This window comes from Astyanax mexicanus, chromosome 1, assembly GCF_023375975.1.
Source record: "Astyanax mexicanus isolate ESR-SI-001 chromosome 1, AstMex3_surface, whole genome shotgun sequence".
Taxonomy (NCBI): domain Eukaryota; kingdom Metazoa; phylum Chordata; class Actinopteri; order Characiformes; family Acestrorhamphidae; genus Astyanax; species Astyanax mexicanus.
In genome coordinates, this window is record NC_064408.1 from 101,112,646 (window position 1) to 101,140,633 (window position 27,988).

General features: G+C 37.3%; 3 protein-coding genes across 14 annotated transcripts in view; all 3 read right to left on the bottom strand.

The window, feature by feature from the left end:
- Positions 1 to 11,164: 11,164 nt before the first annotated feature.
- Positions 11,165 to 13,392, bottom strand: rpl22l1 (ribosomal protein L22-like 1). The gene is made up of 4 exons (XM_007232669.4): positions 13,318 to 13,392; positions 11,923 to 12,027; positions 11,629 to 11,750; positions 11,165 to 11,422 (listed from the first exon to the last, which is right to left on the bottom strand). The coding sequence occupies exons 1-4, from the start codon at positions 13,324 to 13,326 to the stop codon at positions 11,281 to 11,283; spliced, it is 378 nt and encodes a 125-aa protein (XP_007232731.1). The 5' UTR covers positions 13,327 to 13,392; the 3' UTR covers positions 11,165 to 11,280.
- Positions 13,393 to 16,315: 2,923 nt separating this feature from the next.
- Positions 16,316 to 21,536, bottom strand: eif5a (eukaryotic translation initiation factor 5A). Of its 4 annotated transcripts, none has more exons than XM_007232668.4 (5): positions 21,454 to 21,536; positions 18,633 to 18,822; positions 18,418 to 18,522; positions 17,390 to 17,521; positions 16,316 to 17,175 (listed from the first exon to the last, which is right to left on the bottom strand). In XM_007232668.4, exons 2-5 carry the CDS (start codon positions 18,798 to 18,800, stop codon positions 17,113 to 17,115), a joined length of 468 nt encoding a protein of 155 aa, XP_007232730.1. In that variant the 5' UTR covers positions 18,801 to 18,822; positions 21,454 to 21,536; the 3' UTR covers positions 16,316 to 17,112. The 4 variants fall into 4 exon arrangements, with proteins under 4 accessions (XP_007232730.1, XP_022536968.1, XP_049318958.1 ...); XM_022681247.2 differs by lacking the exon at positions 21,454 to 21,536 and adding an exon at positions 21,109 to 21,124; XM_049463001.1 differs by lacking the exon at positions 21,454 to 21,536 and adding an exon at positions 20,478 to 20,493.
- A 1,779-nt stretch (positions 21,537 to 23,315) lies between these two features.
- Positions 23,316 to 27,988, bottom strand: part of tnikb (TRAF2 and NCK interacting kinase b) — a 106,452-nt gene continuing 101,779 nt past the window's right edge. For all 9 annotated transcript variants that reach the window (XM_015601138.3, XM_049463032.1, XM_049463016.1 and 6 more), the window contains one exon: positions 23,316 to 27,988. In XM_015601138.3, coding sequence (XP_015456624.1) covers positions 27,905 to 27,988 — 84 coding nt within the window. In that variant the 3' untranslated portion in view covers positions 23,316 to 27,904.

Consider the following 27,988-nt stretch of genomic DNA (forward strand, 5'->3'; position numbering starts at 1 on the left):
AAATAAAATTATTGTCATTAAAGCATTTATTTGCAGAAAATGAGAAATGGCTGAAATAACTAAAAAGATGCAGATTCAGACCTCAAATAATGCAAAGAAACAAGTTCATATTTATAAAGTTTTAAGAGTTCAGAAATCAATATTTTGTGGAATTACCCTGGTTGTTAATCACAGTTTTCGTGCATCTTGGCATGTTCTCCTCCACCAGTCTTAAACACTGCTTTTGGAATACTTAATGTCACTCCTGGTGAGAACATTTAAGCAGTTCAGCTTGGTTTGATGGCTTGTGATCATCCATCTTCTTCTTGATTATATTCCAGAGCTTTTCAGTTTGGTAAAATCAAGGAAACTCAAGTTAACAACTTAAGTGGTCTCTTATGAGTGATCTATTTTAAGATATATATATATATATCCTGCTGGAAAATGAAATCCTCATCTACATAAAAGTTGTCAGCAGAGGAAAGCATGGGGCACACATTTAAATCCCACAGGTCAACGCAATGTTCATTCAGTTCCATGATACTAGTTCCCGTCCAGTGACACAAGGCATGTAAGTTTATATTGTGTCCAAAATTTTGAATAAACAGACCAATAAATATGCCCCAGAATTACTTTAAATATTTCTTTTCTTTATTGTTTTTTGTTACTTTTTCATAAGTTTAAAGCAGTTTTCTCAAACTGTGGTACAGGAACTTTGATGGTACTCGAAGCATCCCAATGTGGTACACTACTTGACCTCAGAAAAAAACATCTACTTGCATTGAAATATTAAGAACTGAAATCTATAAAGTTTACACCTGTAATTTTCCTAACATTACATTAGCTTTGGTTTAATGTTTTACCTATTAGAACCTGTATGTATATAAGCTACACTTCAGTCCTTCACTCTCAGAACTACAGTTTTATAATTATTAACATTAGATTCATTGGCCCCACAGTTACCTAAAGATATGATAACATGTTTATGTGTGGATTACATGTCTAGATTACTGTGTATAAATAACTGTGTGTGTGGTAACTAAATGTATTTCTGTGAAATGGCTTTGTGGGTGGTACTTGGAGGTTTTAGTTTGGTCATTGGTGGTACATGGTCTAAAAAGTTTGGGAACTACTGGTTTAAAGTCTTTAAAATTAGAAATCACAATTATAATTACAGCCTTTTGGAAACTAGTGTGTGGTGGCCTTGGTGGCCTATGCAAAAGTTTGTTTAGATAAACTCTGAACGGGTCATGCAGATGTCATATAGGTGCATGAATTTTGCCTTTTGGTAAAGTGGTACAAAATGGTTTAATTCAACACAAAATAATACAAGTTGTTTTAATACAATAATTTGCTGCTCTCACCTCAACCCCCTGCCACTCAAACAACCCTGCAAAGTTCTTATTTATTTCAGAGCAAAACTTTTACTTATATTTGTAGTCAAATGTCCTACTTGCAGCCAACTTTTTCAAGTACTTTAAGTATCAGTGCACGGGGTGCTCACCACAGCTAAAGACTAAAAAGTAGACACACTGCGGGATCTGTAGGATGTGGTTTTACTGTGCTATTCCAGCACTGAACTGGGATATGGCAGCTAATTTATTTTTAATTACCTTCCCTCTCTCTTAGCCACCGCTCTCGAGACTCAAGTGGATCTCAGGTTCCGCTCCAGACAACATGTAGCTATGGCGACAGTGTCAGAACACACACAGACACCATCACACACACAGTGCAACCACAGACTCGCATCCAGCTCGCACTGACGAAGTGCTCATTTCACCAACACAGTTTCCATTCAAAATACATTAGACTTGTGTTTATAGTGGACCTGGCATGACTGACCAATAGAAAGACTCTTAGAGTGATCAGAAAGTTGGGTCAGTGAGTAACATGAATTATGAATGAAGGCCTGGGACGTTCCTATCATATAGTATTTCCAATTGTTCCACTGTCTGCTTAGGGCAAACCTAACATATGCTGATAAAAAGGGGGCAGTGCATATGAACTAAGACCATTTTTGCCTGTTATAATTGTTTGATTGTCTGGACAAAAGTGTTGGGACACTTTTTTAATCAAGGGTTTATCCTGTTTTTTTTATTATCTTTACTATGTAGGAATACAACAACATTTTGTTGCATTGCTTTGAGGATTTGATTGCATTCAGTGACAGAAGTGTTAGTGAGGTTAGAATGTTTGATGATCACTACCCCACCTCATCCCCAACTCATCAGCTCATGCCAAAAAAAGTAACAGATGGAACACCATCAGTCCAGAGAACACAGTTCCACTGCTATTGAGAGGTCTCGTGGCAGCATCACCAAAGTTACATAGTGCAGTATCAGCACATGGAGCCCAGTGTGGAACTAACAGAGACTTAGATCTAGACCTTACAGCTTTAAAAACGAGGCACAATACAAGGCAGCAAAACTGTCTTAAAGAAACAGTGAAAACGTGACTCCAAAGTAATCATTCCACATCATTTTCAGAATTTCGGGAGAGAATATGAGACAAAGTGCCAGTAAGATCAGTGCAGCAATTTACCTGAATGAGACCCAGAACAAATCATGTGAAACCAGGAAGAGACCTTATGTGTGAACAGAAACAGGTCTATTCCCAGTAAAGCCTGTGTCAAAAAATACTGCCAGCAAAGCTAAACTTTTGTAAGACTTTTACTTTTATTTTGTTTTGGATGCACATATATCATAATGGACATCAAGGGGAAAAATAGTTCAGGGTGAGTCAAAAGTCACAGGACTCAATTTGTAGAACAATGTAATGTATGGCCCCTTTAGGTCCTTTCCACACAATTAATATTTTTTAAAACATATTTTTTTTGGCTTCCCCTCCCTTGTTTTTGGTAACAGTAATCAGAAATTTGCTTTATGTAAATGCTGACATTGCAATACATGCATGTTTCTGTCTAAAATTACCCTCTCATTGGCTTGATAGTGAACTACATATTGCATAAATCTACAAATAGATAGCACTAGATTTTAGATTTTAACATATGGAATGTAAATACTGTTCTATTACAAATATATAATTCTCTGTTTGAATTAAGAATATGCTATTTTTTACTTGCATAGTTCACTGCTTATGGGGGTAGTGCATAATTTTGGGATTAAAACAGTATAACCTTTTATACAGGGTTTGCATGCAAAAGCAAGCATTTTAGTCTCTATGTGGTCCTACTATTTTTGAAAATATTTTCCTCCACACTGAGAATAATTGCTGATACATGTGAAGATTTGATGTAAAGATGTTTAAAGGTTTTAAATGATGCATATAAGAACTATATATATACAATATGTCATTTTACATACAAACTTGTATTTTGGCAAATAACTTTTACAAAACCAAAATAGTTATTCTATGGTATCACTCTGATAACCCTTTATAGCACCTTTAGTTTTAGGAGTGTATTTGAACATTATAGGTACCGATTTTAAACAACCAACTCTTCATGCTTTATTAGCCTGCAGTGCATATAAAGAATGGCAGGTTTAATAAAGAGTAGGCATTGCTCATCTCCAACAGGGCAGCGTTGCTCATCTCCAATAGGGCAGCATTGTGTGTCACACCTAACACCCCCTCAAACCCCCTCTCATTAGCTCCACACACAACACTCCCTGTGAAGGTGCTGGTGGGAGACATAAGCTTGAGCGAGCGAGGGCTGTAAGATCCTTGCATGTCAGCTCAGCTCAGGGGAAAAGAAATGAATGCTGGAGGCTTGTTCTCTCCACTACTTTGATCCATGTGATGTGAGTTGCGGGAAGGGGATGACTCACTCAGCAGGGCATGGCACTCTGTACATCTTCTGGACTCTTTTAAAGGAAAATAGTATGATAAATAAGTAACCGTGAAAAAGTCCATTGACAGCTGACTGGAAGTAATGCTCTTGGGAAATTATCATATTAATATGGGGTTAAAACATCCAGAACTAGAACATGAGACTCAAAGTCACCATTTGATGGTTTTGGCTCTTGTATGTCATGTTAAATTTATTGCATATCTGAAAGACTGAAACAGTTAGAGCTAGAGAAAGGTCAGCACAAGCCATTGAAAAAAAAACACCCCTTACTGTACCTAAAAGTGAAACAAAAGTTGTTTTTGGATTATATCTGTCATTTTCTTCCTAATAAAGATATCATTCCTATTTTGAATGGAATGAAATTGCCTTCCCACCAGCCGGATAAAGCATGTCTTGTAAAACGCCAGGTAAAGTGAGATTGTAATAACAGTTCACCTCCCTTTGTTAGCCTCTTAAAAATATTAAATGTTAAAAATCATAGGTCAGTCACAGTTCAAGAACAACAGTGAAATATTTCAGGGGGATCCTGTCTCTCGTCTCGGCTTATAGGGCAGGAAGATCTGCCGTGGATGACTCACTGTTGCCATGGTTACGCTCTAACTACATCACCTCTGTTGGCATTACCGAAGCACTGTGATGAGTGTTTGTAACGTATCACAAAGGGTCATCATCTAATTGCGTAGAAGCAGCTTTAACCCAGTTCAGCTGTAAGAAAGAGCAAAAGACTTGAATAAGAGTGTTTTTCTGGAGTGTGGTGTGTTTATATTATGGTCTTTTACTCACCCCCAGCTGAAACATGTGGAAATAAAAAGGGTCCTAACTTTTATCCAGCAAAGATAGAGCAGAGTCTGGGGTATGATTGAGTGTGTGCAGAAGAGACTGGGCTGAGCTACAAGACCACATTCCCATGCCTGGCACACACTCGTATCTGTTCTTTTGAAGCTCATTCTTTATACTTTCTCATGCTGCTCTCATTGGAATGAGGGCAGCAGGTACAGAAACAAAGCTTTCCTGAACTGCATCTCAAAATCAAACAGATAACATGTCTAACAACATCTGACAACAGATTCATTTGAAGTTGCCTGAGCAAAACTATGCATGCAGCAATTTGGAAGAAAAGGGAAGTAAAAGTGAGTTATATGGTGGAGTTACTCAGTGTTTTATTTCAACTGAAGAGCTGTTTTAGTCAAGAGAGGTTTGACTTTGTAAAAGCTTCCACAGTGTGGTGCTTAAAATACAAATCAACTTCTACACAAGTCACTTTTAATGGAGACCTTGACTTTTACTCAAGTCTGGGTTGAAAGTCACTATACTAGACCATATATAGATACACAACATAAACTAACCCAGCAGACATAGCTCCTCCACTTCAAATAGGAGCAGTATGGCTAACCGCTGCTTTTCTCTTGCACTCTTAGAACACTCTACCCATGCCAAAGTACAGACATGCTACTACATCTCTCTCTCCTCTAGGACAGGGTTTTATGGGTGTTCAAGCCGCACAAACTTGCTGTAAACTGGTCATGTTTTAGAGAACCCCACTGTGTCTGTGATAAAAAAAGAAACAGTTTTAAAGTGGTGATAGATTAAATAGGTGGCACCGTGGTTTAGTAGTTAGCACGTTTGCCTCTCAGCACAGGGGTCTTGGGTTCAAGTCCCTATCCGGGTAGAGTTTTCATGTTCTCCCACAGTCCAAAAACATAGAGATCAGGTAAACTGGATACTGTAAATTGCCAGAATAATTAAAGGCTCTAAATTGATCTGGTGTGTATGTGTGTTGAATGTGCAACTTTGTGTGTGTAAATGTATGCATGACTGTGCCCAGGTATTAATTGGCACTTTGTTCTGAGTAAATGCTGTAGTGCCCGATGCAGTCCACTATTGGCTGCCGCTTCTCATCGGTGTGTATGTCAGTGCTTAGTATGAATGGTTGTGTGTAATACGTGTAAATTGTAAAGCATTCTTGAACTTCATTTAATATGGTCAGGTCTTTATCCACCCATTCTTTATCCAATGTTGGAAGGAAATCCAGGGAATACACAATAACACAATGCTGTTATAACTAGTAAATGAACCTCATATAAACCAAACACACAAAATAGCTAGACAGCTAGCTTACAGTTTGCTCAGACTTGAAGAGAAGGCAGAGGCATGTTGGCTTTGTGAGTTGTCAGGGTTAGACTGATGTAAACCGGAGCCAGTTTTAGAACTGCCAATTCTACATCCAGAGCAGCAAACAGACAATTGGAATGATGAGGGCAGGCAGCACAATGTATACACTCAGAGAGACCATTGCCTAATGTGCTCTCTCGGGCTCCGGCTGCTGACTGGCCATGAGTCAAAGTGTCAGCGTCTTATTCTGCTGAGTCCTGGGAAGCTATTCACAAGACTTTGTATTTGTATTGACTTTGAGGGTCCTGAGGAGCCATAGTCACTTGAGAAAACTCAGATTTAGGCTTCCAGTGGCTTTAAAGAGAGCAGATCTGAAGGAAACTGCAGACATAGCAGATTAAAATCCAGACATGTTTACCAACATCACTTTCATAACTGTTTCAGAGCACAAAATGTAAACCATGTTGTTTTAAAACAGCGACACTGACCTGGTCATATTTAATACTCTAGCCTCTGAGCTGGATCAGGGGAAAATATAAACAGGTCTAAAACCTTATGAGGAAGATTTTGTATTTTTGAGTAAAAGTCATAAATTTGACGGGCAGTGGAATCTGAATAACAGTGTGTTCCACATCAATTTCTCTTTTTTTTTGTTCTCTTTTGTTTCTTTGCGATTGAAAACAACCCCTGAACACACGTGTTGTGAGAGGCTGATGTGTTGGTATAGCTGTGGTTTAGGCTGGATTTAAATATTTTCTTTGATGTTATGCCCCCCTAAATCCATTTCAGCCTCCCAAAACCAACTCGATCCCCATCCGTCATGTATTTAAACATGCCACAACTGCAGGCTTTTGGAACAAGGTCAGAGACATAAAACCCCGGCAAGATAGTTTCTTTGTTATTCCAGCGTGTATTTCTGAGAAAAGTGCAGCATCCCCCAGGCTGTTTTTATCTTCAGCAGCTGGAAGAGAGGGATTACCACACGTGTGAATATCTCACATCTCTTCCAACATAAACTAACCCCTAAGCACCCTTGTGTACTCCCAATATCTCCTTTTAAAGGAAAATGTTTTTTTAGGAGATAAGGTGGAGCCTTTGCCCATGGTATGCTGTAAGTGTGAAAATATATTTGGCCTGTAAGCGGTGAAAATGTACAGCACACCCTGGTAAACCGCACACATGTTAAAAGAGGAAGAATAGTGTTGACATGTGTCCCTGAGGAACACATTATTATTTTTTCTTGGAATGTTTGTAATAAAACTGGACCTCTGAATGTCTGCAGTCTGAGGCGGCCTTGAATGACCAACTTGGAGCTCTGTTGCCATCTGGTGGATCAATGTGGTTAAGACTCAATAACACAGAGAAAGGATTTACAAATTGAGAAAAATAGCGAAGATAAACACTACAGTGTGTGTTTATCAAAAATGTGTTTTGATATATGTTTTTCACAAAAAATGAGCCAATGCCAATGAGTTTGAGTTAGAAATTTTTTTTTTAGTATCATTTGATGAAAAACACCACACAAGGGTTAAATCTGTGTGGTAGATATGTAAAATAGTTCAAAACATGTGCCACATGTTATCTAGTAGGCCTTAGTTGTAGTAGCTTAGTTATTTAATCTGTTCATTTTAGGCTTATCTTTTAGAACAAGTGTGAGGCTTTTGTAAATTCATGTTCATGTTCTAAGAATTTAAGATAAAACTTAAGAAAAGTATTTATCTTAACTTTTCTTTCAAATATGCAGAGAAAATCTAAAAATACACATTTGTGTATTTGTTAAAATATAGTTACTCTGCTTAATGGCCCATCATGATCTATGATATTGATGACATAGTACTATTTCAGGTGACTGATAAATAATTTGAACTAAATACAATGTTGTAGAAAAATCGAAATGCTAAACAACTGACTTTATAAAATGACGACAACACTTTAAATATACGATTGTAAAAACATTTATTTTGCTTGGTTACACAAATAAATATAATAAATAAGATAAAAATACATACGATTTTTAACTCAAGTAACAAAGTAGATTAAATGAATATGTGAACATAATCAGTTTACCTTATAACCTGTTTTACCTTATTAAAATCTTTTGGGTTAAACATTGGGTCTTCATTACAAATCTCAAACAGTAGTTAAAGTCAAACTGTTACTAATCTCACACAAGACATAAAAACATCACAGGACGTTCTTCCTCTTTACACTAAATTCTAAATTACTCCACAAGATATGCAGGTTCTTCTTTCCTATTTGTATATCAGGTTAACCACTTAGGGAGTTTTTTTTTATGCCACCTTGTCGCCTTGGATTGATTAAAAGAGACCTGGACATACATTTCTGTAAAGCTGCTTTAAGACAACATTCAATGTAAACAGCACTATATAAATACACTTGTTGTCAAAAAAAATGGACGTTGCTGGCCATGGCATAGCAGCATCAGTACCAGGACGAGTATTGTCCTGTAGGGATAGAGCACTGAAGTGTCCATTCAAAAATATAGGGCCAAGGGTTGTCAAGGTGTCTGTAATTAAGACAAAATGCAAAATGCAAAAAAACAAAACAAAACATAAAAACATAGTTTTTCTCTCATCTGAAGCTGACTTGAACACTACAGCGACGATCAAGGAGCACTCCACATGGAGCAGAAGTGGTGTTGCTGTCCTTAAACATGTTGAGGTTGGTCAGAGCAGCTGTGTGTCTTCTGAGGCGGTTTTTATGAGTGCTGGGCCGCTCTCTAAAGCCTGTATGTCCAGATTCTGATGAGCTTGTAAGATCAGAAGCACATGCTCCCGTACTTCTGCTCTGAAAATGTTTGAATTTAAAAGAGGCAGATGTCGCACTTTTGCCCATTGAGCATGTCCGCTGGAGTGACGCCAAGCTTCTTCTCGACAAGGTGTTGATACCTTCACCATTCTTTGCACAGTTTTGGCTCCAGTAGTGGAATTGTGCCCGCTTTAAAATGATATCCATACACCTGTAGTTGCCTGGTAAGGACATGCTGGACAGTAGCATGGATGGTAGTTCTGGATGGCAACAAGATGGATGTCCAAAAACAGTCTGCTTTGGGAGAGAGTTGACAGAGTTTGGTCTCAACGTAGAGCCCAAGTTCAAGGTAGAAGTGCCTGGAAAGCATCTGTCGTTCCTCTTCCTGTGCTTTATGGGGCTCTGCGGGGCATACAGGGGACTCTGCAAAGCAACAGCATGTAGTGGGCTTGGATACCGGTAAACTTCTGAGCCTAGAGAGCTTATGAGATCAGACCGATAAGAAGGCTCCAATACAACTTGTGGCTGAAGGATGTCTGAAACATCAGGCCAGTGTGAATCAGGGTACAAGTCGACCACAGAGAGAAAACCAGCCTGTGGAATCACCTCTTTGGAGAAGTCTTGAGCCTTTTTGCTGCTCTTTTCTCTGTGTTCCACTCTGGTTTTGAGTAAAATCGGACGGCAGCGTACAGTACCTTCATGCCCACTGTAACCTATGTCACTTAAAGTACTCCGGTGACTTAAAGAGGCCAGGGAGCTGGAGAGAGAGCTGATGGCATCACCAGTATGGTTGCAAATGCTTCCAAAGTCACTTCCACAGAATCCAGAGCTTGCCCTTGAGCAACTGTCCTCATATCGCAGAACTGGTCTTCGATCCGGACAGTACAGCTGTTGTAAATCTTCCGATGAGTGACTGGCAGCAACCCTCTTCGAGTTTGCCAATGTTTTAGTCTTCCCAGAATCAATGATGTTCTCTTGAGAAAGACTACGCTTTAGCTTCAGCCTGTAGGAACTCTCCTCTACCCAGTACTGATGTCCTTGTTGGAGCTCTGGGTCGACTGACTGGACAGGTATTTCATGTATTCCCAGTGCTGTCTCCACCAACTCCTTGTGCCTGACCCTCAACACCTCCAGCTCTAGGAGTCCAGCTAAAGTTGCACGGAATCTTCCTCGAATGCGTTTTCTCCTTGTACCCGTCCACTCCGATGATTCAGTCTCTGCTCCTTGCACATCACCAAAAACCTCCATATTCAGCTCTTACCAGTTTCTGCCTTTTGGTTGTACAAATGGCTGGTTGTTCTGCTTATAAAGTGTCCCAACATTGACAGAAGTTAGTATTTATAGTGGTATAACCCACCCACCCCCATTTATGCAAATTGAGACCAATCACTGTCAATCAAGTTGCTGAGATGAGATTTTTGGAAACCTTTGAACTTTAATGAGATGATGAGCCCAGTGAGTGGCTTTGTGAATGTTCCTCACAGGCGAAGTTAACACATACTGACAGATCAATTTAACACCATGACGACTTTGTTGTGATCAAATCATCTAATTTAGTAGACCACCGTTAATCCATTATTTTAGTGAAACTATTCCTGCGCTCATGACTCAACATGCTGAAAGACTGGAAAGTAATTTACACCTTTTACTCAGGAACAATTTGATATTAAAATACTGGTATACTTCCTAATACCTAATTTTTTTTACCACAAAAATACCTGTACTACTTCCTGAGAATGCGTAATTTTTTTTCATAAAATTCATGTTAATATAAGTCTAAAAATTGATTATCAACTAGCTATTTATATGGAAATACAAATGGAAGTACATAAATACTTATGATCAAAAGTTAAATTACATGGTAAAATCAAATTTAAAAGGTAAAATTAGATGAAGATATGATGAAAGATAAAATGTAGCTGTCATTTCCATTTTGAAAACAAACTTTTTTCCTAATATTACTACTTTTAACGATCATCCCTAGTGCGATTATTTAGTACACCTAAGCAGAAGAACACAAATAGGGATTACTAATCATTTGTAATCAATTTATACCATAAGAATCCTCCATTATAATCTTTGGTGCTACTAAAGTTCTCGGCCATTGTTGCCCTTGAATTGCAACTGGGATTTTTTACTGATTGTGTTTTTTCCCCCACTAGATTCTGTAACTCTTCTTTGCAACTTCAGTGTCACACTTACACTGATGATTGTGTATGAAATTCTGTTATTCCCCTGAATGTAGATGCATAATTTTGTTCATATTTAACTCTTAACTTTGCTTAACTTATTTTTCCTATACCCACTTTCTGGGGGTGGGAAAATACATCCATATCTTCTAGTATTATGAGGCAATATGTCACAATGCTCCTTTCCATACATTACTAATATCACCACAAATTAATACTGCCTTAAATCTAATATTTGCATAATAAAATGATAATAAATAAAATACAATTCATTTATAGATGCATAAATGAAATGAAAAACGTATTTTTGTTTCACGTATATCCGTCCGTTTATTTACAAACAATCAAATTCCACACAAAAGAAGTAATCATTTGCATAGGACTTCAATACAGGGCCATCCCTCTTCAAAAAGGAATGCTTCATTCATCAGACTCAGATTCATCATCTTGACTAATCTGGAAGTAACGCAGCTCGTAACTCTCCTTGTCAGATGCGACCACTCTCAGCCAGTCCCGAAGATTGTTCTTTTTCAGGTACTTCTTTGTGAGATATTTCAGATACCTAAAAAAGACAAACAGTTGCCACTTGTAAAACTTTTAAAATGGAGAATCCTGAATTCTGTTTATAAACTTTTATAAAATGGTTTGTACAAATTTAGAGTATGCAAATATTAAAATATACTGTTTAAAAATAGTAACCAAGATAAAAAAAATGCTTTTTATATCAAAAGCCATGTATATTTTAAAAGGCTATTTTTAGGATCTCACCTCTTGGAGAACTGCTTTTCTGACGTGACGCTGATCTTGTTCTTCTGGCGAGCAATCTGAACTACACCGCTAAGATTGCCTGTTTTGCCATTAACCTTCACCTTCTCTCTGAGAAATGTCTCCTGTTAGTGACAAAACACAATGACCACACTAGGGAAGAGAGCCCTAGGCATTAAACTAGGGAAGAGCACCCTAGTCAAGACACAGCATTAGTGATGCAAGTGCCTCTAAACCATCACAGCAATCATCATAGTATAAAAATGAATCAATATGTAACTCTATTGTAGTACTTACAAAGTTTGCAGAGTCTAGAATGCCATCCTCCACAGGATGAGTGCAGTCTAAAGTGAACTTCCAGGAAGTTCTCTTTTTGTTCTTTTTTACCACAGTCTGTCTTACCTGGAAATAAATAGATACACAGATTCAACAAAAGGACAAACTCCTACTGACATGAAAGTAACAGTAATTTCTTCGAACATTAACAGCATTCCTGACTGATGTATGAGCCCTTTTCAATGGTGAATAGACCGTGATTGTAGCCCAAGGTGGAAAAGTCAAATTTTATTTATCTATTCAAACTACTGTGCATTTAATTACATGTCTTTTCACACCAAAAAGCCACGTACAAAATTTTAGTATATTTTTGTAACGTTTCTAACTTTTAAGCTAATATTAAAAGCATTAAACAGGTGTGATATTGTTGGAAAATTCTTACAAGCCTATTAAGAGATAAAATTAGCCTTTCAGAAGTGTACTTGCTTTTACAGCTCTGTTTCAACCATTTAATCACTAGAATGCTTTAATGTTTTATGTTCCATATAACTAGTCATGAGAAGATTTTACAACAAAATGTTAATATAAGTTTTGAAATTGTTGGGTTATTTGTGTTAAATACTGATATTAACCTTTAAATATTTAGTCATGTGCCCACAATAAAAAATAAAAAGAGCTGCTTACTGAATTAATCAGATTTAATTTTGAACTTTGTATCAATATTAAGACATGGGTCTGGGCTCTTACAGATTAAAATGTCATTTAGAACAAAGCACCTTCTAAAAAGTCCAGTAGATTTTGACACTGCAAACATTTTAATTTAAGAAATATTTTACAGCCTTTAAATAGCTATGAAAATCCAAATTATACTTCTCAACATTGATTTATTTGGGACTTAATAAAACTACATTTAATTTAATATATAAATTGTTTCGCATAAGGAGTCAATACGGGACACATTATACTGCCAAATAAAGCACGTTCTGTACTTTACTTAACAATCTTATAAAGTTACTCATCTAGCCATAAGAACAAGCCTGTAAAAAGCGACTTGCCTAATTATCTACCAAAATACAGTTCAGTAGCGCTGTACTGTGTGGAAGGACTCCTGCAGTAATCACTGCAGTATTAAGGCTATTGTAGAGCTGGTCGTGTTAGATTAGGTTAAATTATATTATATTAGGTTAGGTTAGATTAGGTTGGGTCGGGTGTAGTGAAGCAGACCGGCTGCTTACACGTGTTCATTTATATGAGGCGGTAAATCAGTGTTTTAAGTTATAAACACGACCCTATATGTCCAAAAGTGAATCACTGTTGTAAGTACCGTTGTTATCATTAAACACTGCCGGATTATTCCACAAAAACACGCAGATATACATTAATATAGCAGAAACCCAGCGGCGAACTGATACATACCGGCGCCATGTCGAGGAGGTCGAGTCGAAAGAGGAAGTGACGTCACCGCGCACACAGTTTTACCGCCGTCGAAATATCGTCACAGGAGTTTTTTTTTTTTTTCATTTTTTATTTTATTTAATTCATTTACTACAATAAACGTTTTTATTAAAAATGTAAGTTTCCTCTCAACAAAAGTTACACTGGGGGAAAAAAAAAAAAAAATATATATATATATATATATATATATATATATATATATATATATCAGATAAATCACAACAATATTCTGTGATTAACTGCGACTAATCACACTTGTTCTTCCCAAGACACACGTTTTGTAGTGGTATATAAAAGAATGAATATGAAGAAATGTAAACTGCAATTCTATTTATATTAGTGGTGTCAAGTAAAATACTAGTATATACATTGTCACATTCACTGTGGCATTGTTTCAATAAGCCTCTGCAATGTCACAAGATTGACTTAAATCCAGTGTTGATTGATTTTCACCAAGATCTTGCAGCATTGATGATGGCTGAGTCTGACCACTGCACAAAGTCTTCTACAGCACATCCCAAAGATTCTCAATGAGGTTAAGGTCTGGACTCTGTGGTGAACAATCCATGTGTGAAAATGATGAAGAAAAAAAAACATGGTTGGAATAACCTGGTCAGTAAGTATGATTTGCTTAGTTAAATCCAAGCGTGGACTTTGTTTTGACCAGGCAGTGTACTTGTTGAGGGGAGGTAAAAAACTAACGTGGGGCTCTGGAATAAAGAGTACCTGATAAATTGGAGGACACTTTTTTTAATATAGTTAATATAAACATTTTAGCTTGGTTGTAAGGATTTCTGAATTAGAACTTAAATTGCTGTGTATAAAAATCTCATAAAGTGTTTCCTATTGCACAAAAAATCACAATGCAGGGGGTGACCATTTAAATGGCTAGTATTAAAAAAATGTATACACTGTCCCTTAAAAACCCTTAACACTAAGTGCACGGAGCAAGTGTACAGCTTTGTTTATTTATCTCACCTTATTATCAGAATGAAGGCTGAGACTAATCTTAATCCCAGGCTGGGGGACTTCCCCTAGAAGTGTACCAATTAAGTCAATACGAAACTTGACAGAAATGTTCCCGTCATCATTTGCAAATGTGTGAAGTGGTGACCATATCCTAATGAAAAATCCTTCTTCTTACTTGTAGCTGGTTTCAGATTATATAAACTGGCATTTGTTGAATAAGGTAGTGGAAAAGCTGGTCATCCAGATGAAAACACCCTGTTTTGGTAAACAAACTGATTAATCAGCTCCTGACAGTATCTTTTGATATTGGTTGTTCTTGGCTAGGTCCAGCTTGGTTTTGTGGTTTCTGCTAGTTGGCAAGCCTGGTCGTCCTGTTAAACAACTTGATGAGGTTGATTTTACTTGTAGACCAGCTAAAACACCAAAGTCATACCCTTTTGCTGGCCAGTAATAATAATTCATACCCTTTTGGTTAACCACCTTGCGGTGATCATGCTGTTTTACAATTAACATTTTCAAGGATTTGTACTTTCCTAATTCATGCTTTTATTAAAAGCATACTTATGTAGAAATTTAAAAAGCACAAAAAAAGTTACATTTTGGACACTAAAATAAAGTGGCATTTTTAACAGAAAGGCAGAGGATGTTCGTTTCACTGCAGTTCAGTCAGTCCTTTTACTTACCTTGTACTTCTGTACATCAACTCAAATTTAGATGTTTGGAGATCAAGACTTTTTTTTTTACTTACTGAACAAAAGTAGTAAAAAAAAAGAAAATACTTTTACTTAACCTACACATTTGCCAGTTATGTTAGTCCTAGCCTTAAATGAGTCGGACGCATCTAAATTAAACTACCAGACAGTAATGTTCTACTAAAATAACCCATCTCAAATACGTGATTCATTTTCTTAGCATTCAAATAATCTAACTTGCAACATATTTTTCCTTCAAGTAGGATCCCATTATTAAGGCATGTATGAGGTTTATCAGCAGCGAATCACAGAAGGGTAACCATGTATCTGACTGTACAAAATAAACTATGACTTGAGTCTGTTACCAGCTATGGAAACATAAGCTCAGACAAACATGACGCCCAGCACATAATGCCCGAGCTGTAACTATAAACTTCACACAGATTTGGCACATAACCATTAAGGCACTGTGACTCATCCCTTCAGCACTGAGCTAACCCAGCCAGAACAGGGTGGAGCCTACAGTTAAACAGCCTGGATAAACTGGTAACAAAGATGAGAATCGTACAGGCCGAACCCCAGTTTACACATACATGATAGATAGATAGATAGATAGATAGATAGATAGATATAAACCCTTAGATTAACAAAAGGCTATTAAATTGAAATTAAGAACCAATATGCGTCAGAAGAAAATAAAGCAAATGTTTAAAAAGTTAAATGCTCATTACATTAAATGAATACATTAGGAGTTGAGCAGATTCACCAACTGCTGCAGAATTAAACCCACATTTTGATGCATTTCTAAACCTGCCCTACTATGTAGGCTATATATTTTTTGCTTCCATTTCTTGTCATTTGATCCTTTTCTAGGTGTAGGGTTTACCTCTGCTGGAGATATGAAAGTAGTGGTTTCCAAACCCATATGGCACATTCAGCCATCCAAACAAACTTGCAACACTGAAAATGTGAGGACTTTAGAGAACAAGTGTAAGTTAAAATAAAGCTCAGACACTTTTTCAAGCTAAGACTATTGTGACTTTTGAACAGTTATTTAAACCCATGATTTTTGAGGGAAAAGCAAGCGAAAATATAGACCACAAAATGGTTACAAAAATGCTCAAAATAAAATTGAAATCTATTTTGCTTGAACTTTTATTTTTGCCATCTCCAGCACGGTGACAAAAGGCCTCAAGTTGGGGGGAAAGAAAGCTTTCAAATAACACCATACCAAATTGCATCCATAACTCTAAATGCTGGTAAAGCATCCATAAACACCTTTCTACTGGAGACAAATACAGGCTTCAACACTTTATTTAGGTTGTCAATGACAGCCAAAACCAGGCTGGCTGCTATTGCGTTACAGAGGTAATCGCACATGGCCATCACATTCTTCTTACCACTTCTATACAATGGAGACTGGCATTTAGAAATTTTCACTGAAGTGTGTCTTAGTGATTTTACTTAAAACGAAAGAAAAGAAAAAGCTGAAATGTTTTCTGGTAGTACTCAAAGTACAGCAAGTACTACAAAGTGCTAACTACCAGTACACATCTCACTTTGGGGAAAGGCATTCAATCGAGAGAAATGACCGTGCGAATATGGAATAAACCATGTCAGGCAAAAGGTATGGCACCCATTAAGAGGAGGGGGAGGGGGGGTTGGGGGGAGATTAGGCAAGTGTCAGTTAGAACCTTCCCCTTCTTTAAAACTCATATGCATATTCCCCCAAAAGGCATATATTCTGCACACTATTTATGTAATATATGTATATAAAAAGAGACAAAAGTGGATCCCATTGTTTAACACTCAGGAATGTAAGTGGCCAGACCAACATCTTAAAGGCAAAATAAAGTGGAATGAAAAAAACTAAAATAATAAAACCTATGATCCGACAGAATGCCAAAACAACCTAACGAGATTAAGTTGTTAAAAAGTCCAGCACAGTATTGGAAGGAGAAGAAAATGGGAATACAATCGCAACAAAAATTGAGGTTGCTTGTGAAGGCCATAGCTTTGGTGACAAAACAAACCAAAAAGCAGGAGATTTGTTAAGGTGGTGCATGTTGCAGCCTGAGCAGCCCAGTCTCTCTTCCTATTTGGTAAAGGCCTTGATGCCCACTGCAGCTTCTTCACCCATAGCTGAGAGCACAGTAATCTAGGGGACAAGAAAAAGGGGTTCAAAATCAAGCAGTAATAATAATAATAATAATAATAATAATAATAATAATAATAAACAAAATATGTCAGACAACTTTGTTCTGATGCTAAATATTAACAATAAGTGTACATAAACAAAGCTTAAATAAAGCCTACAACCTCTTTAGGCTTCTAGCCTAGCCTTTTCTAGCCTAGAAGAAAACAGTACTAACCATCATATCTTCACCAGCTCCATGTTTGGATTCGATTTCCTTGCCCAAGTCACCGTCTGGAACGCGGAGGTCCTCACGCACATCACCGTTGTCCATCATGAGGGAAAGGAACCCTTCATTGATGTCGACCAGCTGAGAGCAAAGAATCACAAGAAGAATAAATTAATTAATAAACAATTTTTAGAGAAACCTAAAGAAACCCATTAGTCTGGCATTCACAGCTACTCCATAAATGTACACAGACTCAGAGTACTGTTCATCTGCTTAAGTGATGTGAATGAAAAAAAAATTAAAGCTCAGTATCCAAACATACAGTGCAAGTTCACATTAGATCATTTTTTATAAAACTGAACTACAGAAAATGTCCTTTAAAACAACCGCATATGCCATTTTGTTTTATCGTCCCATTTCTGGTTCTACTTGAATTCATTTGCATTAACATAGGGCTTAATATTGGTCAACTGCTAGTCACGTGGCGTGTTGGATGATCAGAACTGGAATTAAACATTAACAGCCAATCTAAGAAGGAGGCATCTAAGGTTAACCTCAGGTGCACCCACTGTACTGTGCATTGCATAAAGAAAAGATGTATTGAAAAAGATCTATTCTCTTTAGCCATTTAACTTAACATTTTAGCAAAATTGAAGCTTAATATTTCCCTTCTTGTGAAGTAAATATCATCAACTGAATCCCCCGAGCCTTGTACTATTAATACCTCACTGCAGGTGAGGAAAAAAAAAAAGTGTTCAGTCATGATCCTCATAACATTTTTTTTTATTAAGCCAGTTACATCCCGTAAACAAATATGCCACATTGGCACCACTACTTGAGATAGGTCAGTCCACAGCAGTAATTGCAACATTTGATTTATATTTGGAAAAAAATGTTTAAACTTAACAGTGAGTGTTAACTTAAGCAGCAGTTGTTCTTTACTCAGGGTGACTCCTATCTTATATCTAACAACTAAAATCCCAAGACTCCAAACAGTAGATTATAGCAGATATTTAAGATCACAGCCAATGGCTTACCTGGAAGTCATTTCTCTTTATGTTGGGCACGTCCATGTTGTGGGTAGAGGGGCAAATATCTTCATACTTCTTATTAGTGAAAATGTCAATACCAACCAGATGAACCTACAGAAACAAGGGCACATCATTTACCCAGATAACAACAAGAATGGAAAAAAAAAAAGACTTTAAAATAACTGACTGACAGACATCACGAGTCAAACAGAAATAGTCACCTTTGCATGACCGTGCTTCCCAGTTTTTGAAGTGGACATTTCAACGATTTTGCAGGGACGACCTTTCAGGACAACAAATCCGTTTTTGCGCAGGGCACTGCACTGCTGTGGGTAGGTCACAGAGGCCCCAGCATCTCCACTAGTGAAATCAAGATCTGGATCTGCCATGATGGGGTCTAATCAAGGGGCACTGCAAATAAACGAAAAAAAAAAAAATTATACATTACAATTACACTCAAAGTAAGTGCACTTAATAAATAGCTAAAAAGTTTTGGCAAATTAGTAAATTACAATACATTTAGGATGCACCCAATACTGCCACAGGTATTCAACAGCGCATCTAGTGCATTGTTTACTGAAACCCATCTGTACCAAGATAGGATGCTCTGAAATAAGCAACACGAGATTGTGCATTTGGTATAACTGGTCAATGAAATTGTTTTGTTGGTAAGGTAATCACACACAAAAAAAAATAGCATGGCACTTTGAATTGTAAAACTAATCTATCCAACAGTCAAAATTGACCTCAAATGCCAAACAGTGTAAGTGATTCCAGTCCTGTTGTGCCAGATTCCTGCAGTTATGTCCTTTTTCTGCTCAGAGACACCTGATTCAACTCATCTGTTAATTGACAGGTTTAGTAGGCATGTTGGAGCAGGGAAATCAGCAAAGTGTGCTGGACTCCAGCCCTAATTACCCAACCCTGGCTCTAGAGTCTTTTAAATCTTGACCAAATATGAGTCTAATTTCTGTTCCTGGACTTGTAATCCGTGTAGATGTGACAATACAAGACCAAACAATTATATCAGCTGTTCCCTGAATTTCTAGTAATTTAGAAAATTCCAGGACTGGAAACTAGATTTAGATTAGATTGCTGGTACAGGTCTTGACAAACATGCCAATACCTAATGCAAAGCTTTTTTTTTTCCTTCCTCTAAAGTAAAAGCTGTTGATACAAAAAAGGGGACATTTAGCCAATTTCTTTTTAATGTCAAGACAAAAAAAAAAGCACAGGCATGTGTCTACAAACTCTGGGATAGTGTATGCAAACAAGTTATGACTGTCAAAACTAGATATGTACAACATATTGTTTAGCATCGTCATTGCAAGGTGCCTATGTGCAATCACTGCAGGACTTGCAATGGCAGGTAAAGCAAATTAAACACATGTCAAGCTATATCTTGCTTGATCATAAAGGAAAATATGGCTTTGTAATGCTGTCTAATCAGGCAGGATTGTGAGCCAGTCAATGTCTAAATAGAAATTTGGTATTCTAGCCTTCTGTTTCATTGCACAAAAAAAGAAAACATCTAGCAGCATGCTGTCCATACTTTCCACACTGCCTTCTAGCTAGTTAAGTGGGTGAGGGCAGCAAAGCACAATTTCTTGTGTTTCAGGCACAGCATAACTGATTTAATGATTATTTTTTTTAAATATTTATATTTCATCACAGAACAAAATCACGACACCAGTTTCTTTCCCCCCATATAATACCGTAAAACTCTAGTCAAAACAGTAAACGAAACGTACAATACATCTTTATAAAAATAGAAATAGGAAGGATTTAAGTGATCACTCTCCGGGTGTGGTGCCTCCAACACTGTCCATACAACTGTGGCCAACTTTTTAACCAGCTACGTCATCCGTTGCATGCGGTTTCACACTAGTGTTCAACTGGGAAGTCGGTTTAAAAGGATCTGAATAGATCACTTAGAGGGTTAACATTGTTTAAAACAAACGGGGAACCTTTTAGGTGAGTTAAAACGGATTAGAAACTTTTGAAAGCCTGGGCTAAAAGAGACCGAGAGGAGGCGGCGCTGGGTAGCTTAGCTACAGTTAACTAACCTGCCGCATCATGGTGCTTTGGTTTCACGCCCAAAGGCCGGGCGCTGGTATAAAAGAATCTAACAGCTTCTTTTAGAACACTTTATAAAGAACATTTAGTGTTTTGTAAAGAGAGTTATAAGTCATAAGAGACTAACAGCAGCCCTCTCGTAGTTAGCTAACCTAGCTGGTGTAGTTTCTTTAGCGTTAGCTAGCTTAGCTAACCATTAGCTAACAGTACAATGAACACGCAAGGCCAGATGTAGCTAGTTAACCTAGCTAAGCTAACAAACTTAGCTAAAATCAACACTTTTGGCTACTTAGCAACCGAGCTAACCGCAACCGGCACTGGAAAACTGCGTAAATAGATCCGTATAAAATAACGAGTCACTGGCAACTCGCTCTAAACAGCCTTTACACCAAACTCCGCCGATAAGAGAAGGCGCGGAGAGCTCCGCGGCCATTGTAAGCGGGAACATGTGGGGCTGGGACTTCAGCGTGGCTCGCTAACAGCGATTAATTGGCTACAGCTAGCTCGTTCAAAAACAAAACAGCTAACGTTAGTTAACTAACGTTAAAGAGACAGGCCGAACTAAACGGCTCTCTACGGAGCGATAACAGTATATCTAACCTAGCTTAGCTATTTATCTACCTGTTTATAACATATCCGTCATGTTCGGCTATGAACGTGCCCAATACCGCCGCCAGTCTCAGCGCGGAAGGCCTTGTGCATGAGGTGGCTTAGACAGCTAAGCTAATCTATGCTAAGCTAACTCACTCCAGCTAACTCACTGCTGCCGCTAGCCTCACTCACACTCTCAGCCCAAGTCTCACAAAACCCCCTAAAACACCGATTCCACACAGTCTCCTGCCTCTACAGCACCGCGGGCTACTCTCGCGCCCCGCGGACCCGCCCGGCGAGCCCGTGCAAGCGGCTATTACAGAGAAATTTTCCACTTTTGCCGTAAGAGAAAGGCGCACGCCATGCAGTACTTACTTCCAAGAAAAAAAGGAATGTCAATACGCAAGCGCGCCCAATTTTACTGCGGCACCCGTAAAGTGGGCGGGGCTTCCTCGCCTTCTGCGGGGGGGAGGAGGGGGGAGCGCGGTCCGCTCGGGGGCTGCTGGCTGACAGCGCCCTGCTCGCTCAGGAGGGCCGTTCAACCCCATAAAAACATCTATATATTTATCACATTATTTTAGGCATCAAGTTTTGTTTTTTCCCAGCATGAAAAATGCAGCAATCAACATTAAATGTACAGTAAAATACGCTGAAATGTGTCTGCAAAAAACTAAAAGACCACTTCAGTTTCTAAATCAGTTTCTCTGATTTTACTATTTATATGTTTATGTTTGAGTAAAATGAACATTGCTGTTTTATTCTATAAACTACGGACAATATTTCTCCCAAATTCCAAATAAAAATATTGATATTTAGAGCATTTATTTGCAGAAAATGAGAAATGGTTGAAATAACAAACACGATGCGGAGCTTTCAGACCTCAAATAATGCAAAGAAATCAAGTTCATATTTATAAAGTTTTAAGAGTTCAGAAATCAATATGTGGTGGAATACTGATATTGGATAACTTTATGCCACTCCTGGTGCAAAAATTCAAGCAATTCAGCTTGGTTTGATGGCTTGTGATCATCCGATTATATTCTAGAGGTTTTCAATTTGGTAAAATCAAAGAAACTCATCACTTTTAAGTGGTCTCTTTTTTTTCCAAAGCTGTATTTTTACTTCACACTTAAAATATAGTTTTCTAATTAAAAACCTCAGTGTATGGTAAAGTATGTTTTAGTCTTGCTTCTACTTCTTACATTTACACAAAATTATCTGAACCTTCTACTTCTTACATTTTAAAAATAGCCTTGTTACTCCTATTTCTTTTCAGCTTGTTGTGTTCCAGCTTATCATCGTTCAAAAACCTCTATTCAGATAAATCTCTTCACCCAGATAAAGTGAATCTGATTGTGGTTGGATGAAAAGTATAAACATACACCATTCCTACACCCTATTGGTTTATACGTGATAAATCACAGATGCACGTATCGTCTGACTTCAGCAAGAACATAGCAGACATATGTAGCCTAGTATCAAGTAAATGTCCCAACTAAGCTTCTTTAATATATTTGCATTGTACTGAAATGCATTCATTTTCAACAGGGAGCTGAAACATGGAGCCTAGTGCATCCCAAAATTATATTAAAAATAATTTTATTATTTAAAATCTTATTTTAATATAGCATTATAGTCATTATGGCTTTTAGAATGTGTTTTGGGGAGGGATGTAATGCACTACAGGGCCCTGTTTTTGTTCTTAATGCCATTTTCCCCCTTACATCACTTTAACTTTGGAAGTTGTCAAAAGGTAGTTTTATAACCAAGAGGCAATGCTACTTAAATGACATACAATATTGTGAGAGCATTGTTGAAAAACACAAATAAATGTAATGATATATTGTGCCACATTGCTGTATGTTCATTAATCTTATATCAGTTAGATTAAAAAAAAGTTTGTTGTTTTTCCTTTCCAACAATTATATCAAAGTTACATGAGACAGATACGTCAGAAAAATACAAGTTACCCACCCCCACCCCACCCAGCAGGTCCAGTATTATTTTCTTATTTATTATTTAACATATTGGAAACATGCTAGTTCAAGTTTTTTCCCAGCATGCTAAATGCAGCATATCAACAGGAAATGTGCAGTAAAATATGCTGAAGTGTGTCCTTTAATATAAATAGAAGATTTATATTTATACACACTTACAAAATCTAGTTTTACAATTAAAACCCTCAGTGTGTGGTAAGGTATGATTTTTTTGTAAAATAAAAAAAAACACAACACTGATTTGATTTGATACATCAATTTATTAAAAAACAGCAAAGTTCCAATGCTTTAAGTTACATGGAAACAAACTGTGAATGTACTCGTCAAAGTTGGAGCTCATATGTCCGTTTCATTTAGAACCCCTGAAATCCTGCCATCCCGCCAACTTCTGGACATTGACAATTTCAACATTGTTCTACCAAATTAAGACAGAAAAAGTAAAATACCAGAAAATCTTATCAAAATCAGTAATACACTTTTTTATTGCTAATAATCCTACCTTTGACCTAGCTTACCCATCTCTTAGGTGTTTGTTTCAGTTGTTTACATTGAACATTTACATTGTTGATTCCATTCAGGCTCTTCTTCACACATAAATAGGTTGAATTAGTTTCTCCCCCAAAACCAGAATAGGAAAATTTCACCATACAAAAAAAGTATCAGTATTTCAGTTTGGCTATATTCAGCAGAGAAACTTATCTTAAGGAAAACAGAAGGAAAGCATTGAACTATACTGGGAAAAAAGGAAACATAAAAGAAATCTGAAATAGGATAAACTGTTATTACATAAAGCACTGATATTAATCTTCTCTGACATTCTAATATAGATTTCATAGCACTTTCAGACCAACAAGCTAATCCAAAATACAGCTATTGAAAAGAATCCCTTTGCAAAACCAGCAATAATACTGCTGCTTCCAAATACAATGACATACCAGAAATGATGTACTGTACAAACCAATAAACAGGCCGGATCAGAATATCAAGCAAGTCTGGGTTCCACACCAATGGGCTATGTTTATAAAATACTCAGTTTATGATAAGACGGAGATCAGAAGTGTGGGGGAAATCAACCGAAACAAGGTGCTTTACATTGAGAGAATGAGACAGGTGAGAGCATTGGACTAGGCACAAATTAGACAAGATCAAGACCTTTGTAAAGACCTAGCTACATGTTTTTCTAGTGTTTTTTTTCACCCCATCAGTAGAACCCATTCCTGTTTTGGCAGCATTCAAAAACATGGCATGATACAACAAACATAATATTAATAACGATATGATATCCTTGAAGTGAATAAACATGGGTATGTCTTTTTTCAGACTAATGCTAGCAGCTTCAGTGTGCTCAAAACAGGAAGGTTTAAATTACTAAACCTTGGCTGTGGATATCAGGGTTTTTTGAAAAAGTGAGAAACTGAAATAGTGCTGGATTCTGCAGAAGCTAGGCTTTAATAACATGATTAGCTACTTTATTTTAGGGGTGGGTGGATTGATATCGAAGTATCGATACTTTCAATCCTGTTTTTTTATTTTCCACACATGGAAATACAGTACCAACAGACTCTTCCAAATATTTTTGATGTACACATTTTTACGTCATTGTTTTCACTGTAGTTTTTAGAAGTTATTCTCCATCTTAAACATACCAAGACTTTTAAAATGAGAAAAGCACTGTATTTTTGGAAGACTTTTGGTATCAGATCATCAGATCAGCCATCAAAAAGAAATGAAAATCAGTCATTTCACCCATCCCTTCTACTATTATCAGCCAGTATCCCAGTTCACATGCTGTGTCTCAATAAACAAAAAAGGGCTAAATGAATCAGACAACCATCTCTAACCTATTAATCAGTCACTACCAAACTGAATATTAAAGGATGTACTTACAGTGAAGACCGTTTTATTATTTTGAATCCAGATTAAGACAAAGTGAGACCAAACACACGCACACTCTTTTATGAGAATTCCATAGAAATGAGAGAAGAAATACAGAAATCCACATTAGCAGGCAGCACATGAAAGAGAGTGACACATTTCAACCCCACATCACAGTTTCATGTTTTCTTTTTGTGAAGGTAATATTGTCCTTAAGATCCTGACTAGAAACAGGGGTGACCAGTGATTTTTTTTCGTACATGCGTAAACACACACTCACACTCACTCACAGTTCACAGGTTAATGCTGTAGAAAATGCACCAGGCATGTGTAAGATGTTTTGTTCCAGGTCTCATGTGTAATTGTCCTAAGGGTGACCTAAATCTGTTACTTGGGCGTTTTTCAGCGTGTAGTACTCTTATCTCTGCTGCACTCACAGCCACTGTTTGCAGAATGTCTAACAGCACTCTGTTACATAAACTTCCCTTTGACCTTCCTTTTTCCATTTTCTCTGCAGCGATCCTTGGTGTTCACAGACGCTGCCAGATGTGCTGACACAGGCAGACCAAATCAGTGAAAAGACGTTTTATCTATCTTTTTATTGTTTGAATTGCAATTTATTATTTTATTTGTAAAATTGGTAATACTTGTGAAATCTGAAATTAAATGTGAAAAATCCGAAAATTTACAAGCAAGAATTATACTTCAGTTCCCAATTGGAATAATTATGTTTCATTCCCAATTCATTATAATGAGTTCAAATTTGATTTGTTGAAATTCTAATTGATATTGTTTAATATTATTTTCTTTTTAGTGATAATGTGTTACATCTGCTAATTAATTTTTTTGTATTTTACATGTAAACAAACAAAATGCAAGTAAAAATTCTGTAAATTGTAAATTATTTTACTTGACGTTTTGCTTTCAAGCAGAAGATAACAATATAAGTAGAATTATATTATAATAGAACAGATTATAATTTTAAGCAGTTACAGCTTAAGTTTCAATGCAGCATGAGATTTTTTTTATAAGTGAGTGCAGCAGCCCTCAGTCTAATGAGTCTAAATGAGTTTTCTCACAGATAACTTTGACAGACAGTCTGTGAAGTCTGTTACTGAAAAAGAAGTTAAAGATATTCCCTGTCATGTTCTCACACACAAATGTGTGGAAAAAAAATGTGAACAATCTGTTGTCATCCTGAATTCACTGTTAACAATATCATACATTTCAACATCTTTAGAGGAATTGTATGGTATATAATTGGCTGTTGATTTAACTCTTTTATCATTTTGGCACTGTTTAAAAAAGAATCATTCACTTTTGAATGAACAGGGCTCAGGTAAAAAAAATATCACCATCAGATAGAGCTTTCACTTTAATGGAGTATCTAAATTACATTAAGATCCATTTTAATGCAAAAATAATAATAATTAAAAATGGGAGGTTATAAGGCCAATTAAAAATATAATAAAACCCAGGGCCACAATATTTATCACTTACTAATAATATAAAGACACTGGGGTGGCTCAAGATGACCAACACATTATTTCACCTACAGTGTAAATATTGCCTTGCCTTGTGTAAACTACAGTGAAAATGTAGGCCATGACCTGAATACAAGATTACAATGAAACTACTAGATGAAAGAAATGAGGTAGGTTTAGAGGAAGCTCGACTCACAAAACTCACCCCCCTCACAAAACTAAGACCAAGGAAAAAAACAATGACATGGGTGGATTACTGTAGTTTTGCAGGTGGACTGCTTGAAGAACACAGACACTGTAATAAAACACTGCTCTCACAGAGTCACAGTTCTTAGGGTGTTTTGGTGGTCAGACGCTTGGTTTGGAAACCGAGGTGTGGGCATTTACACGATGGGTACACACACACACAGAGGGTGGCGTGGTGGAGTTATCACTCTAACTCACGTTAGGAGTGATGGATCCATCTGCGGGAGAGCTGAGCACCTTACTTCCAGTCACTTGCCTCCAGTGGTCTCCCCTAGCCTTTATTGCACTTTGCGAAGAGTGATAAATGTCCAAACTAAAATACAAAACTACAGCATAGTCTTATTACAATGTGAAACGGACCTTTATTTTCCCAGAATTCCCTCCCCCAAAAAAACTAAGAAAATAAGGATTGGAACGACTCGTAATTTTGATGTGTCGTACAAAAACATCCAGGCATTCCTTTCAAGGTTTGTCTTAACTATTATTTTTTTTTTGTTCTTATGGATGGTAAGCCTTTTATTTTTCAACATACAAAACACTCAACCGTACACACAGATAGGACATACATACATACAGTACACACACTCTTGCACGGCTACAGCGTAACTGTAAAAAAACAAAGTGGTGATGAAATGTGTTCCTCAACAATTTGGAGTGTAAAACATACAAGGCTGAGCACTCACACACACACACACACACACACCCATACACTTACCCACATACACACACACACTCACTACCTCTACAGAGAACTGTTCGGTCTTTAGAGGATTTTTCCATGTATAGCCCAACAGCAATAAATTATTGTGTTGAAAGTGTCTTAACAGTTACAATATTTTGTTCAATAGTCAATAGTCACTCTACTCAGGAGAGTCTTTCCCAGTTCAGGTCCATTCCACTATAATAACCATCACTGGGAATATATCTGTCATTGGGAAAACAAAACAAAACAAAAACATAAGAACCCCACAGCCATAGGAGATTCAGGATAGAGGTTGTTCTTCTCTGGCGCCCCCCTCCGGTGGTCTGGGAAGGTGTGTGGGGGGGTGGATTCTGTCACTAACTGACTGTGGACTCGTGTCTGACCATTCAGATGTCTTCGGCTTCTGGCAAGTCTTTTTCCTTTCCCTAAACGCCCAGCTATATTCCACGCTCCGTGGACTGCCCTCACTTCTCAAAACAGAACACGTCCACAGGTACAAAGGAGGGAAGGGTGTAGATGGGTTACCAGTTCATCATGGAGTTTCTGTTCAAGGTCATGAAGAAAACTTGGCTACTGCCTCCCGACCTGACTGAGGCAAAGAAGAC